We start from the raw sequence: 16,376 nt of genomic DNA on the forward strand, positions 1-16,376 counted from the left end.
TGACCGTTTTAAACACACAATAATAAAACACCACTAAAGTAATCCAAATAAACAATTATCCACAAAGAAAGTCCTAAGCAGTAAAAGGATTGCAAAAGACAATGCTCTGCTTCCCCGCAGCCTCATTTTGCCAATTAGATGGCCGAAAGCTGCTTTTGTTATCTACAGATCTAGTGATCATATCTCAATCTGTCACAATTATCAGCAAGGCAGAACCGTCCTTTCAATCAATGTTTTCCAATTAACATCAAAGGACCAAGGTTGCATTCTGTAAAAGTTCTCCTTTTTTTTTTGCGAAGATCCCTGTTCTTCCCTCCCTCCCGACATCTGTAAAATAAAGCTACAGGTTTAAATAGCCAGAACACCAGTATGGAGAGAAAGCTTTCCTTTCCACTGGAGGAACAATTTATCCAGGTCTTTGAAACTATTGTTCCGCTCAGTGAAAAGCAACGGCAATATATTACATACTTACTGCTAAGTACTAGAATAAATACTGTTACTACTAGTGAAACGAAAACACAGACAAGTGGAATTAAACATTTCAGATTGTTGCTAAATCTCAAAATAAATTACAGAGTTAACACGAGGACATGCCGCGTGTTAACTCTTCTCTGCTTTGATTAGTCGGGCATAGCTTATAGGCACAATATACTGTGTGGGTATATGTGGGAATTTGTGGTTTTTCAACTTCTGGTTTTACTAGTGAACCCGGGTTGCATTGAGGATTTGGACACTAGTCCGTCCAGGGAGCAACCTGGCTTAATGTTGCTATTGTTGTTGCCATCATCCGGGGCGGGGCAGGGCGAACATGGACAACATAACATTGCACCGTGTCCCCTCACATGGCTCGCTGTGCTAGCCATGCTTTGGACACGGTGCCTCGCTAAGCTCGGCACACTATTCTATTCTTCCACCATGCACTAGTAGATGGTAGGGCATGAAATACCACCTGTCGGCACGTCCGCTTAAAAAAGCGAGAAACCCCATGTCTGACTGTCGACAGTGGGCATGTCAACCTAATGACCATGTCGACCTAACCCCATGTTGACCATCAGTGGTAGACCTAATGACTGCTGACCTTCCTCTTGTCCACCTAGTGACCGTACACCATAGCCAATGATGCTCAGGCTGTATGACTTCACACATGTGCAATAATGCATTAAACACATTCATACTTGTGTGCTATTACCTACATGCATTGGCTTTTAGGTCATATGGACACTTCGGGGTTACGTTACTAAGATGGGAGTTCTATCGAAGACTGGATGTAGCCCATACAAACCAATCAGATTCTACTTCTTATTTAGCATATTCTAGAAGATAATCTATTTAATATGATTGGTTGCTATGGGCAACTTCCCATCGTCAATAGAACTCCCATCTTAGTAAATTTACACCTGAGATTAACGTCCATATGCTCTTCTGACCTTTTAGGGCTGGGGGTATGCAATCAAAAGCGATCTGTTTTAAAAATGGCCTAATATTGACATTTGTGAGCAATGATCATTGTCGGCTGATCACTTTATTGGCCGGCAAAGGACGGTCGATTGCACGATAACACATGGGACCCAGGATAAGTGGTATATTACCGCTGCTAACAGGAAACCCTCTTTGCTTCTACTTTGTGTGATATTACCCAAAAAGCTCTGCTTCTATGGTATTATTTTTTTTATTGCCCTCTCTTTTTTGAACCCCACCCTTCCTAAAAATTCAATAAAAATGATTGCTGTGGCACGAAAGGACACTGGGACATATGCACCAATGCTTGGAAAGAGATGAGGTGGAGAGAGAAAAATGTACCAACCAATGAGCTCCTAAATGTCACTTTTTTCAAACACAGGCTGGGATGCTCTTATATATGCATCCCCGTCCGCTGCACAGCGCCGGCCCCCACAGACATACTTATCGCATATGCTCTAACATACGCGATAATTATGGCAAAGGACAGCTCTTACGTTAAGCGCTATCTTTTGCAGTGGGCCAGTGATGCACAGCGGGTCCCGGCGGCTCCCCCCTCCCTCCCTTACCCAGGTTATGTGCTGTGGGCGGGCAGGCGCTCTTCCTCCTCCCTGCACCCGGAAGAGGATTTTCAGTGCAGGGAGGAGGAGGCCACAGGTACAGGCTAACCGGACACAGGTTGGGGGTGGGTGTCGGCGCGAGGGTCTGTGAGGGGCGGCGTGGGTGCTTTAAGAAGCCCATAGGCTTCTATGGGGTATCGCTAGCTTTTGCTGGAGATACCACCCACAGTGAAAACCCACAGTTGCATATCAAAATGCGGTAAAAACCCTGATAACGGGGTTTTTACCACATATTTCGGTTAGAGAATCCCGCCCACAGTCTGTAACTTGGCAGTTATAAGCGGATTGGCTGGTACTTTATCTCACTCCAAATGTTAATGCACATGATCCTTTGTACCGTCCATGTCCTACGGCATGCTCTTTTGAGATCAATATACAAAGTCACTTCAGGAACGAATACAATGTTATAAGTAGTATCCCTGTCACAAAAGAAACCTTAACTTGCCGTTGTTACAGTAAAATCATGTATTTGTCTATGATCCCAAATACTTTAGCAAAATATAGAACCACATCTCTACTTTCAGAGAACCAATAAGGAGGCGGCCTAGGAACACTATCTAATGTAGCTTTTCTGCTATTTGCTGATCCAAACAAGTATCCACTTATACAGCATCAGCTCACACCCTGCGTGACAGCCGGGAAACAGCAATGCACAGAGGTCCATCAGCTTCGGAAATGCCATTATGAAAACTAAATCAGCATGAATTCCCTGGGGATGATGATCTTACAAGGTCATTGGGGAGGTTATCGGTGGGGCACGGAGAGAAAGCTAACAAAGCAGGCTTGATCGCACCTGGCCTGTCACTTTGTATTTCCTTCAACATGACCCATGTAATTGTTCTGGGCAATGAAATGACAAGTAAAAGTTATTGGTCTCTATCTTTAGCAAGAGCTGAGGGAGTGTTCCAGGTGAGAATCGGAGGTAAACAATCGAGAAAGTCAGGGCTAGTGTCACATACATATTATATAGGATTGCACACAAAAACCTACAACTATAGATTCTGGTTTATCTTTACATAATATGCATAGACTGAAATGGGGTCACCTTATGGGCCTCCTTTTGAGTATCAAACATATGTACACACAGGGCTATTTTTGTGCAGGCTCCAGCAGGAACCGAGGCCCTTATTCTAGCTCACTCTTTCTGACAAAATATTTCTTAGATGGACAAAACCATGTGCACTGCAGGTGAGGCAGGTGTTACTTGTGCAGAGATAATTAGATTTGGGTGGGGTTTTACACCTGCCTCACCTGCAGTGCACAAATATTTTATCAGAAAGAATGAACTAGAATAAGGGCCACAGTTCCTGCTGGAGCCTGCACAAAAATAGCCCTGTGTACACAATACTCTGATAGGCACACCTAGCACCTGGATCTTACCTGTGCCATCAGTGAACTTGCCAGAAAGACCAGATAAAACCCACTTTTGTGTCAGTGCATCACTTTGACCGGAGACCCAAAAGTTTGGCCCCAATAAAATAGTCCTTGAATACTTTTCTTAACCCTTTGAGTGCCAGGTGAATTTGTTGAAATTGGTGTGAAAATTGCCATGCAAACATTCTTATTCATCATAATGACCTTTTATAGGAAATAATGTTTTTTTTTTTTACACAACACATATTTTAATTTATATAACAAATGTGAGCGACATCAAAAATGTGAGCGACATCAAAAATGTGAGCCGATATTTTGCAAAACTCTCACAGAGCTGTGGCACTCAATGAAATGGGTTAATATGAAAGTATTAAAAGGCAGACAGATTCGGATCCCAGAATCCTGGAGATTATGCCATCTCCAAGCGCCAGCTGAGGAAAGAAGCACTGCAATACGCATGGGTACAGCTTGTAAAGGGCCAACTCGAGAGTAACCCGGGGTGAACATGTGGTGCAAACTGACCCAGTTCAGAACAGCATTCAAAAACTGGGTCTGCGGAAGAGAGATAATACAGAGGGGGTGAAATTTTATAGGATGAGAGATTCAGAAAGTGAGAGATTTGGTAAGAAATCTCCAGTTTTTTTAAAGCGACAATCATTTACACTGCACATCCAGTTTGATTTTCATTCACCTTGAAAAAGCTGCTAAAGCGAAACGCGTTGGTGCATCAAAACAGAGGACACCCACCCCCTGGATTACAAATTTGGCTTCAGTACTTGTGCTCGGACCAGCTTCCACAGACCACGACAGCAAACATGGAGCAATAGGACTTTAACATTCACCATTGTATCAGGTAGTACCCCACACCATCAGGCGGTCCCTGGCTAAGGAGGGAATACAACTTCCAAGTCCATGCCACAGTGATTGGTCCTAATAAAGTGGAGATCCCACCAAAGAAAGCGACATAGGAACGGACACTGGATACCATCTATCCAGGACTCTGGGTGACTATCCTTGTTTATACAACCTCTTTTGGTACCAGCTATTTTATCATTGCCATTGAGCTCATCCATTTACCCCCTTCCCCCCATTTTTTAATGTATATTGTATTTATTTTAATGTAATAAATTTGGTACTTGTGTAGTTTCACAGCGCCAGCATGGCGCCGTGCGTCTGAGTCCCCTTGCGGGGCTCGCTTCGCTCGCCCACGCTCGCCACACTGTCTAAAATCAACTCCATGCCAACGTGGATAGTGGGGGTATGAACTATCCACGTTGGCATGGAATTAAGTTACTTTATTTTAGATAGTTTGGCGAGTGTAGAACCCGGAAGTAGCACGGCGCCATGAAACTACACAAGAACCATAAATTATTGCATTTTACACCTGTAGCATGTGTACACGTATAGCGCAGTTTCACACCACCTCCTTTTTTTCTTCACTTTATCTATTGGGGCTTGACCCCTGAATAAACCAAAACTGCAGCTCTAGCAAACCCACTCTCCATAGGCACCTTCTCAGGACACTTAGTGTCCTAATCCCTTGCTGGTTGGAAAGTGGCTATTTCATTTTACAAGTGTCCTGATTTGTTGGAAACCACTAAAACTACCAGTGTTTTTTTTGTTGGTCTTTGTGGGAGGAAACGCAAGAAAACACAGGGAGAACATACAAACTCAACCTTGGTGGGAATAGGAAGCAGGACCCCATTTGTAGAAGATAGCAATGTTACACACTATGCCTCTGTGCTGCCCAACACAGTAAATAGCATGTTTAAATGATGTAAGTATATGCCAAACCATGAACACGGTGTACAACTTAATGTATGTGCAAGAAATATTCAAATTTTCATCAGGAATCATCATTCTTTATCACACGAGTCATTTTATCCATAAGAAAAGCCAAAAGCCAAAATGTAACAGCCAATGAATTGCAAGCATCAGGTTGGGTTTGTCTTTGAAAAAAACGGCCACTTTTAAATCTGGAGACGAAACCGAGCTGGTGCCTGCAACCCGCAGGATACTACATTTAGGCCACATGGTAATGGTGTAAAGCAATATGCAGGTAAGTCCTACATCACTTAGCTGCCTGGTACGAGTAGAGGCCACTGTGTTGTTTCTCTGCTTGTTTCCAGCCTTCAGGGCGGCATCTCTCCTGGCCTGCTCCAGTAATAGCCTGGCCCGCTCCTTCAGCTCCTCCTGCCGGGACAACATTCGTTGCTACAAAAAGAAAACCACACACAAAAATTGGAAAGTGAAGGCTTACATAATATAAGCGTGTGTGCAAACCACATAGGGCCAAATGAATCAAGATTCAAAAAGTTATAAAATGGAGAGTGATAAACAACCAGCCAGTCGGCTTCCATCTGCTTCAAACCCCGCCTATTACATGATAGGTAACAGCTAATTGGCTGGTTGTTTTATCACTCTCCATTCTATCACTTTTTGAATCTTGATACATATGGTTCATAGGGGCAGATGTATTAAGCCTTAACAAGAGATAAATGCAAGTGTGATAAGAAGAGATAAACATCCAGCCAATCACCTGCTAACTGCCATGTTACAGGCTGTGTTTGAAAAAAGTCAGTAAGGAGCTGATTGGCTGGACGTTTATCTCTCCTTATCACACTTGAATTTATCTCTTGTTAAGGCTTAATACATCTGCCCCAATATCTGGTGCAAACTTAAGTTGCTAGTCAACTTGCTAGTTTCTTGTAGTCAAGATCGATATACAACCATATACAGTACATACATATTCCTGAGATAGTGACATCTCTGCTTTCTAATGCTGTAATGTACATACTGTAAACTTTGTTTCATGCACAACATTATTAAAATATGGTCTGAATTACCTTCCGGCCAGGGCATAAAGTGGGCATGCAGAGGTGGGGGAACTCATTTCTCCATGCCACCTAATTATAGCCCCTCACCTCCCCATATTAGGCAGAGACAGTGCCAGTGGTAGGGTTTTTGGCATCCCCCTGAAAACTAGAATGCTTTTCTGTGAGAACTAAAGTGCTGGGCCAATGTGGAGGTTAAAATGTTCCACCTCACCATTAGAGGTGGTGGAACTCAGTTCCACCCCGTTCCCCCTCACTTTAACCCCTGCTTCCGGCTGCGTGTTATGAGATCTATATGACAAATAAATGCATTTTGTCCCTAGACTTGAGTCCCATCCACAAGATATCTTATTATAGCATGCAAACATAACAAAATATAACAAAAACATAACAAAATGCACAAATATCTGAAATACAAATTTTGTCCAAGCATTTTGTATACGGGAGAGACAACTTATATCAGTATTATGGCACAATTTCATATATGTTTTAGGGATTATTTACAGACATGGGCCAGATTCTCTAAACTTCAAAAGTGATAAAATGGAGAGTGATAAACAGCCAGCCAATTAGCTCCTGCCTGACATTTTTCAAACACAGTCTTTGACATGGCAGGTCGTAGCTGATTGGCTGGCTGTTTATCACTCTGGATTTTGTCACTTTTGAAGCTTAGAGAATCTGGCCCAGGTTCTGCCAATACCCAGGCATTTACAGGGGTGATATTCAAACATGTTCTCTTGTCAGATAATGTAACACCTCACATTTAGCATCATACAAATACATTTTTTATAGACAACAATGTGTTGTAGATGTAGTAAGTCTAAATATAATATACAGGAATAATTAACTTTAGTACAGGGTCCTCAGTGGTGAAGTTACAACCGTTCTATGCAGACAGTGCACCCTCTTTCCTGACCATGAACACAGCAAAAAAGCAGGCTGTCTAGGTCCTAGAGTCTGTTCAACACCTAGACTTACCAGAGTTATGTCAAAAATGTCATTCTCCAACATCCGAAGAGCAAAAAATGGTAGAAATTCAGAAAGGGGGAGTGGTCAGGGCGAAATGGTGTGACCACACCCCCTTTCCTATACTTACAATGTGCAGTTGGAGGCCCCAAAAAATAGGCATAGGCCATAAAAAAAGGTACTTATGTAATATCTGGGCTCCCGTTTTTCTTATGAGACCGCGTCCCCTCGCGGGGCTCGCTGCGCTCGCCACGCGTTGGGCACGGTGGCTCGCTGTGCTCGCCACACTATATAAAATCAACTCCATGCATAGTTGGATAGTAGTGGTATGAAAAAATGGGGTGCATTTAACATGGGAGCCCAGATAATACATAAGTACCTAAAAAAAAAACCTGTACTGTACCTGCCAAAAAAGGGTATGCTATTTGTTTTAGCGAAGTGGACAGGTCCACCAAGGCTACAGGAAACTCTGCGCACACATACAAAACATTGATTACCCCACAGGACCACCAAAATCAATTGGCCTAGAGCTGGGGTAGCCAACCCTAGTCCTCGAGAGCTACCAACAGTGCATGTTTTGCAGGTCTCCTCACAGAATCACAAGTGAGCTAATTAGCTCCATCTGTGGATCTTTTAAATGTGTCAGTGATTAATGAGTGCAGCAGCTAGGTTGTCTGGAAAATGTGAACTGTTGGTAGCTCTCGAGGGCTAGGGTTGGCTACCACTGGCCTAGAGAACCTGAAGCAGTTCTCCCAGATGATTCCCAAGACACATTTCTATGGACTATAAACTGCCAGTAAAGTCGTTCTCTTTACTTATGACAACTCACAACATGTTGGGATATTTTTTTAAATCATTTTGTGTTTTTATTTGTCTGGACAGCAAGTATAAAAAAATTCAACCCAAAACTTATAGCGGTTTATAAAGAAGGTTTCTGCTTAATAAAGGAGAGATCACTGGTCACCTTGCTTCTATAATTTACAAGGACAGGGAAGGCGCCATTAGATGGTCGGGCCTATGGTGACAATGCTGAGTGGGAACCTAAACCCATGACCGAGTGACAATGTCACTCTTCCAGTGTTTTTAATGTAATGTATCACAGATCGGTAAACTGGGGGCCCAAGAAGGTAAACTGGGGGCTGGCAAGAAGGCAATTACCACTCCCCCATGGAACCCCAGTCACTACCTCACTGAACCACACTGCAGGACAAGTACATGGTTTCGTCTAAGAGAGGGAAAAACATATGAGGAGAGGGCTATGCTCATAATAGATTACATTTTGAGCGGGAGGGACAAACAGGCAGGGGTGACACAGATGGGGTAGAAGTGAGCATGGGAACAGAGGGCTAAGAAGACAGATTGCTAGCATTGATGAAGAACTGGGCCTTGGGAGCTCACTGTACGGGGGTGCTTGTGTGCAAGGGAGCATGCGGGACTGTGCACTGCCCACTACCACCTAATTTTAATAGCTAGCGATTATCCAACAGGCTTTAAGATTGAGAGAAAAACTGAAAGGAAAATAGATTCCGTTGAATGAAAAGCGTCGAAGTGCACTGTCCCCTTTCCTAAAGTAAAGCACTAAAAGTAATAAAAGGGAAAAAAAAAATAGTAGCTCACAGGTTTAGCTAATGATTTAGTTAATAGGCAAATTATCAACATGTAATTTAGAAGAAAAGGTTTAAAGGGGCCATAAGTCAGTCCTGCTCTGTGCTACTGTGTTTACTTTAAAATGTGACTAGACATAATGTCTTGGAGAGATTTACAATCCAATAATCTATGTGAAGTGATTTACAACCTGAAAGGAACAATAAGTGACACGCGTGCAGTACAGCGCATAAAGAGGATCCCAACCCTCTAATTTGTAATCTGTATAAACCAAATGTGTCTTTGTTAATGTGCATAATGTGAGGTTGTGTGAGGAAATTTAGGAAGTGCATGTTAATACTCGGGATGCAGAGACGTTCCTCCCTTGCCGTCTGTACTGTGCCGTACAATTACTACAGTAATGAACAAGAACATCGGCTCCACATTATACACCATATGGGCATACAAAACGGGGCCTGAAATTATTTTATTTAATAATGGCTATTGTGTGTTGTTGTTTTTTTTAATAAAAACAAAGCGAATATTGCTGATCACACATACTGTACACAAGAATTTGCGGTTGCATAATCAATAAAGCCTCTTCTACATAATTAATATATATTTGTGGAAAGAGCTTAAAAGCGGGGAATTCTATTGTTATAGCCGTCAGGAGATCAGGGGGTGGTCAATTGATCTTTTTTGATCATGCCGATTACACTAATTAGTGTTGGGTTTAAAGCAACTGAACCCGACTAAACTAAATGGCACAACATAAAAAGTCCAGTTTGAGCATTCAAACAGGGCCCCGGGTGTGCAAGCTGAAGTGCAGTCAGGTGCCGGCAGCCAACTGTGTCCGAGCAGAGCGACAATTAAATAGCTCCCATTGGGTGCCATTTGCTGGCTGCAGCAGGGAAACAATTAAATTTACCCCACAATGCTCAATCACACAGGAAAGAAATTGGATGCAAACCAAACAGAAAATATAAAGTGGGCATGTACGAGGCCAAGATGGAAAGAAAAATCAAAATCACACACACACACACACACACACACACACACACACACACACACACACACACACACACACACACACACACACACACACACACACACACACACACACACACACACACACACACACAAAAAGGGTCACACCAGGGGAAAAGTGTTGTTAATATAGCACTTAAAAGAATATGGAGACTCCAGTAATAAATGGGTTAATGGTACCAAGGTAATTTTTCTTTATTGATTTGACCTTAGATGTATCTTGGTCTAATAAGACAGTGGTTCCCAACATTTTTTCTCTCCCATACCCCTTGATTAGTCTTTTCATTTATGAGTACCCCCTCCTCTTAATTTGATATATCCACAGTACTTACGAGTGGAGTGGTAGTGAGCAGTATGCGTGTACTTACATCAAGGAGTAGCAGAAGAGTAGTGTGAAGCCAGGATTTGGGCCTCTCCGTGCCTGGCCGCTGGCTGTGTACTGTTTCCAGGGCTCACGCTAATGCCTTTAGGATTAATGCCACTGCTTTCTCCACCCGTCTCAGTGCGGGCATATGATTGCTCAGCGCGGGAAGCTCCCAGTGGATTGCTGGTCAGGCAAAAGCACAAGGAGACGCTGATAACACTGCAGACGGAACCGGAAGTGACGCAACGTGGTTTGTCTCCATGGCAATGGGAATCATCTTCTGCCATCGAAAGACTTTTTTGTCTTCCACCATTAACAATATTATTTTCAAGTACCCCAAACTGGTCTGCAGAGTACCCCAGGTTGGGAACCACTGGTCTAAGAACCCCAGGGTTTCTTAGACCAAGATACATCTAAGGTCAAATCAGGAATAAATAAACCCATGTGAAAATACCTACCGGAAAAATTCTGTATTTTGTATTTTATGTAAAGAATTCTTCTTTTTATTGTTTGGAATAAATGTATTCTATTTTTAAAGATGAATCTGTTGTTGGTGAAACACATTTAAGCGCACCTCTACATCTTTCACTTTATCTCTTTTTCGTTGGACCTCTTAACAGCGAGGCCCTAGAGTAGTGCTGCTTTCCTAAAAGCGCAGGACAAGGTCACAATCCCCCCCCCCCCTTTCTGTGATATATATATATATATATATATATATATATATATGGGTTAGGATCATTTGGTCTACAACATGATGGTCGACAGTCATCAGGTCGACATGGGTCTAGATCGACATGGTTCTAGGACAAAAGGTTGTTAGTTCGACAGGTTATTAGGTCGACAGTCAAAAGGTCGACATGGGGCTTTTCACTGTTTATTTGGCCCGAAAGTCAACACAGTCCACATGGACACAGTTTAAAGTGCACCGCATCCCCTCGCATCGCTCGTGATGCTTCGGCCACTATTTTATTTTCCCACCACGCCCTAGTGGAAGGTAGGCTCAGAAAACTGTGAAAAAACCCATGTCGACCTTTTAACTGTCAACCTAGACACGGTCGAACTAATGACCTGTCCAACTAATGACCTTTCGACCTAGACAAATGTCGACCTTTTCCCATGTCGACCTAATGACTGTCGACCATCATGCTGTAGATCATATGACCGCATATATATTTCTAAGAGAGGAAAAAATGCACTTGAGGGGAGAGGGCCCTGCTGGTGAGAGCTTACACTCTAAATTAAATAGTGCAAAAACTAAAACCCAAATAATTTCAGCTTTCATGTGACCAATGAGAAAGGTGTCAGTAAAATATTCATCATTTCTGACAAATCTAACTCCACCTAGACTGACTCCCAAGAAACAGATATGACGCACAACGATCTATTAGGTGGGGCGCTTTATGCATTTAATTAACCCTGTTTCGCATAACAAAATCAAAACAATTTTAATTTCACACATTAGTGAGCATGCCCTATGTAATGAGACATTCAATATTAGACATCTATACTGCAGCTCACATATCTACAGTGGAAATAAACAGTCTACACACCCTTATTGAAACTGTCGTTGGTTAATGGTGTAATGTCTGAAACCAAAATAAATCATGTTGGAACGCTTTCCACCTTTACTGTGACCTTGAAACTAACACCGTGCAAATACACAGACAAGATTTAAGGAAAAGAAGAGAACATTGGGGCAGATGTATTAAGCCTTAACAAGAGATACATGCAAGGGTGATAAGGAGAGATAAACGCCCAGCCAATCAGCTCCTTACTGACTTTTTTCAAACACAGGCTGTAACATGGCAGTTAGCAGGTGATTAGCTGGACGTTTATCTCTCCTTATCACCCTTGGATTTATCTCTTCTTGAAGCTTAATACATCTGCCCCATAATGGGCTAAGGAGGGTATCTAATTACATGGGGTAAATGTGTCGTATCCAGTTAGCCCCAATACTGGAACTTATTGAGGGTTTGGTTTCATATGCCTCAATCAGTCAAAGCCGAATCCGCGATAAGCTGGCTTATTCAGCAAACATCAGGTCTGCAGCTTTTTTTGTGGAGCCTATGTATTTTCCTATGAAAAAAAGAGGGGTTCTGGGCCATAAAAAGTGGAAAGGTACAAATCATGAACCCTCCCAACAAATGTAATAGCCTCAGAGTTAGATACTGGTTTTGCCTAGTAGATGATTACTGCTTTAAAAAAAAACGTCAGACTCTCACTAACTTCTCGCGCCTCCGGAAACTTTATGAAAGAATCTTTTGCTTTTACTAGGAGAGACTTTTCAATGGGTGCCGGATGATGATCCGACAGGGTGGATCCCGACTCACAGGGGCTATTCTCCCTTGTGGGGGCCCATCCCATAGAGCATGCATGTCCAAACTATGGCCCTTCAGCTGTTGTGAAACTACAAGTCCCATCATGCCTTGCCACAGCTTTGCTATTAGGGAATGCTAAAAGTATGGCAAGGCATGCTGGGATGTGTAGTTTCATAACAGCTGGAGGGCCACAGTTTGGACATGCCTGCCATAGAGGGAGAATAGAACCTGTGGCTAGTGTAGTGAGCCACCGAGCCCGCAGTGTGGCGAGCGCAGCAAACCCGCAAGGGGATTCTATGCGCTCGCCCCCCTTTTGGAGCACCGGCAATCGGGATTCCGATATAGAATTTGATGGCAGATTAAAACCACTTGGTCCATCTAGTCTGCCCCTTTAAACATGTTACCTCAAACCATATTTGATCCTTATTTTTTCTGTAAGGATATCAATATGCCTATCCCAAGCATGTTTACATTGTACTACTGTATTTGCCTCTACCACCTCTGATGGGAGGCTATTCCACTTTACTACTCTTTCTGTGAAGTAATTCTTCCTCACATTTCCCCTGAATCTTCCTCCCTCTAGTTTCAGTGCATGTCCTCGTGTTCTGCTGCTCCTCTTCCTGTGAAGAATGTCTCCCACCTGTACCTTGTTAAAGCCCTTGATATATTTGAAAGTTTCTATCATGTCCCTCCTTTCCCTTCTCTGCTCCAAAGTATACATATTAAGATCTTTTAGTCTTTCCTGGTACGTTTTGTGATGTAGACCATGCACCATTTTAGTTGCCCTTCTTGGTACAGTCTCTAATGTATTTATATCCTTCTGGAGATATGGCCTCCAGAACTGAACACAGTATTCTAGATGAGGTCGTACCAAGACCTATACAGTGGCATTATTTCTTTCTACTGCTGATTCCTCACTATGTAACCAAGCATCTGACTTGCCTTCATTGCTTTGTTACATTGCCTACCTGCCTTTAAGTCCCCTGAAATAGTGACACCCAGATCCCTCTCTTCATCAGTAGTTTCCATTATAGTGCCATTTATACTATATTTAGTCTTTGGATTTTTACAACCCAAGTGCAAGATTTTGCATTTTTTGGCATTAAACTGTAGTTGGTACACTAGTACACTATGAAACAAAACATGGTATTTCACACATTTATACCGTATTACATGAGCGAGAAGCCCCAAGGAACTAAAGCACTGCAAAGACACACAATGCAAAAAGACCAATATTCCAATGCAAACTGTCAACAGAAAATTTATAACAATAGTCAGAAGAGTGAAGAGATTCTGGCCAATCATCTCACTTACCTCAGGTGTTTTTCCAGTTTGATCAGTATGGTTAGACACAGATCTTGTAGCATCCAGAAGGGCACTGATCCCAGTCTGCGGAACAGATGGGCCTTTAAAGATATCACCAACTTTTTCATAAGAATCACTGAATTTTGTGGTAGGGGAAACAGTAGTTTTTTCATGAGCACCATTGTCCAAGCCTCTACATTCTAATGGGGAGGATAGGCTAGGCTTTGCTTGCTCTGATAAACCGTGACAATGAGAGTATCCAGACATTGTTCCACCAGTCGTAGCTTCCTTACCAACATCTGGGATCCGTGACAAATCGCTGAGATCCGCAAAATCCGGTTTCAGCAACTTCCGTTTAGCAGCTATGGGCTGCGCTTGCAAGCGAGCAGTATATGTATCATCACTTTTCCTCTGTCCATCAGGATCAAAAGTCCTACTGGAGCTTTGTAATTGTAGGTGACTTCTAGTCCTGGGTGTAGGGAAGTCCGTTTCAGTTTTAGATTGTTCAGTTACAACTTGGGATTTGTCCTCATGGTCCCTTATCCCATTGTCCCTAACTAACACAGAGTTGTCTTGAGATACAAAATCTGGCACAGTGGCTGCGGCCTCTAGTTGTTCAGGTGCGGCTTCTTGATTTAGATCACTAAGTTCTGCGTAAAACTTCTCCTGGTCAATGGAGCTGTTTGTGTCCGTTTCATAGTTGCCCACTTTATATGTGCTTCTACTGCTGTTCTCTTCAATCTGAACCACATTCAGCTCTTGTCCACTAAAATGTGCCCGGATTTGATACAGGTAGGTCATTACGGTCAGCTTGTCTGGGATGGCTAATAAAACCATGTCTGATGGCTCTAGTAACCGAGATATTCCTATACTGGCAAAGCCATCATAAGCCTATAGGGAAAAAAAAAAAGAAGTTTATTAACATAGGTCATGTCATTCAATAAAGAAAACATTTGCTTTACAGAGATACACAGAATTGGATGGAAAATAAGAACTACTTGGCCAATCTACTCTGGCCATGTAGACACAGTCACACTGGGGTTCATATCTGTTGGTGGTAGCCAATTAACCTGCTGGATTGTGGGAGGAAACCAGAGTACCCGGTCGAAACGCACGCAAGCATGTGGAGAACATACAAACTGCACACCGTTAGGGCACTGGTGGGAATCGGACTCATGACCATGACACCATTCGTACTGCTTTCTGATGTTGACTACAGTGTAATGCCCTGTAAACTGTAAATATCAAAAAGGCAAGTTACTTTTTTCTGTTTTAATAATTATAAATCTGGTTGAAGGCCCCAGACCTTGTCCAGTAGTATTTATCTTAGTTTAGAAGAATCTGGCCACACTTACAACATTATAGTTGGCACATTTATATGTAAATCCCTAGTAACAGAGAGTGATACAATTCTGATCAGATTTAAAACATTCTTAGAGGGTAAAATAAAAATAGGTATCTACACTTATGATGTAATCTCTCAAAGATAGGAACCTCTTGTTTTCCTATCAATGGCCAACCCATCTATATTTTTTCATTTGATATTGATCTAGATTTCCCCTTTAGTGACTCTGACACGGCTTGCTTGCCATACGTAGGGTACAGTATCATCAACTGCTGAGCTGACTCCCCCATCTGCAAATTGGCTTACGTTATAGACTATAATCCTAGACAATGGACAAATCACCTGCTCTATGAACTTTGGCTATGTAACAAAGATATATCGGTGCATCGTGCCGTGTGGACTGGTAATCCAATGACCACCTGTACAGCCACGTCGGGAGCCGCCGGTGATTGACAGCTCAGTAGATGGGTACATGCAAATGTGAAAGCCCGTTTGTGATGTCAGTTCTGACAAAATTTGGCAGTGTGAATGAAAAACATGCTGCCCGATCCATTTGCAGATATATCTACTAGAGTGTACCCAGCCTGGCACAGATATGTGCAATAAGGACAAATTACCCTATCCAATCACAAGTGGCTAAATTGAAGATACACAAACTATAGAAGATATTAATTAAAAAGCATTTTTAAGCGACCTGTACACCTCATTCATGCGCAGAAACCCAATGATTCTGCATAAACCGTGGAATCTATGGCCAGTATTCAATGCTCCTGATTCACCGTTTTTTCGGCGAATCGGGCTGTTTTCACTCCTTGCGATGAATTTTTTTCACTGAAAATATGATTCACCCTATTCAATGTTCACTGTTCGCCGAAAGCGAACAGTGAATGCCGGCCAGTTCTCCATTTCATGCTCGCTGCAATTCCCTGGTGTATTTCAATGGGGTTTTCACTGGGATTCGCTCAAATGGAGAACTGCTTTCTCCTTTGATTTTCGCCATGATTCTCCATTTTACATTCGTCATCTTTTTTAGGTGAACTGGAATCTGATTTTTTTGCTTGCAGTACATGAATATATTTTTAATTATTATTTTATTTTTTAAACAATTATTTTTTTTTTTACACATTTCGCCAGCAGCTCATTAATATTCATTTATTCACT

General features: G+C 42.3%; 1 protein-coding gene across 7 annotated transcripts in view; it reads right to left on the bottom strand.

Annotated features, from left to right (window-relative positions):
- Nucleotides 1-16,376, bottom strand: part of EHBP1 (EH domain binding protein 1) — a 337,428-nt gene that overhangs the window by 116,557 nt on the left and 204,495 nt on the right. For all 7 annotated transcript variants that reach the window (XM_083175799.1, XM_083175796.1, XM_083175797.1 and 4 more), the window contains 2 exons: nucleotides 13,880-14,761; nucleotides 5,523-5,666 (listed from right to left, as the gene is read on the bottom strand). In XM_083175799.1, coding sequence (XP_083031925.1) covers nucleotides 5,523-5,666; nucleotides 13,880-14,761 — 1,026 coding nt within the window. The remainder of the gene's footprint in view (nucleotides 1-5,522; nucleotides 5,667-13,879; nucleotides 14,762-16,376) is intronic.

The sequence above is a fragment of the Crinia signifera genome, chromosome 3 (genome assembly GCF_055691185.1).
Source record: "Crinia signifera chromosome 3, ASM5569118v1, whole genome shotgun sequence".
Lineage (NCBI taxonomy): Eukaryota > Metazoa > Chordata > Amphibia > Anura > Myobatrachidae > Crinia > Crinia signifera.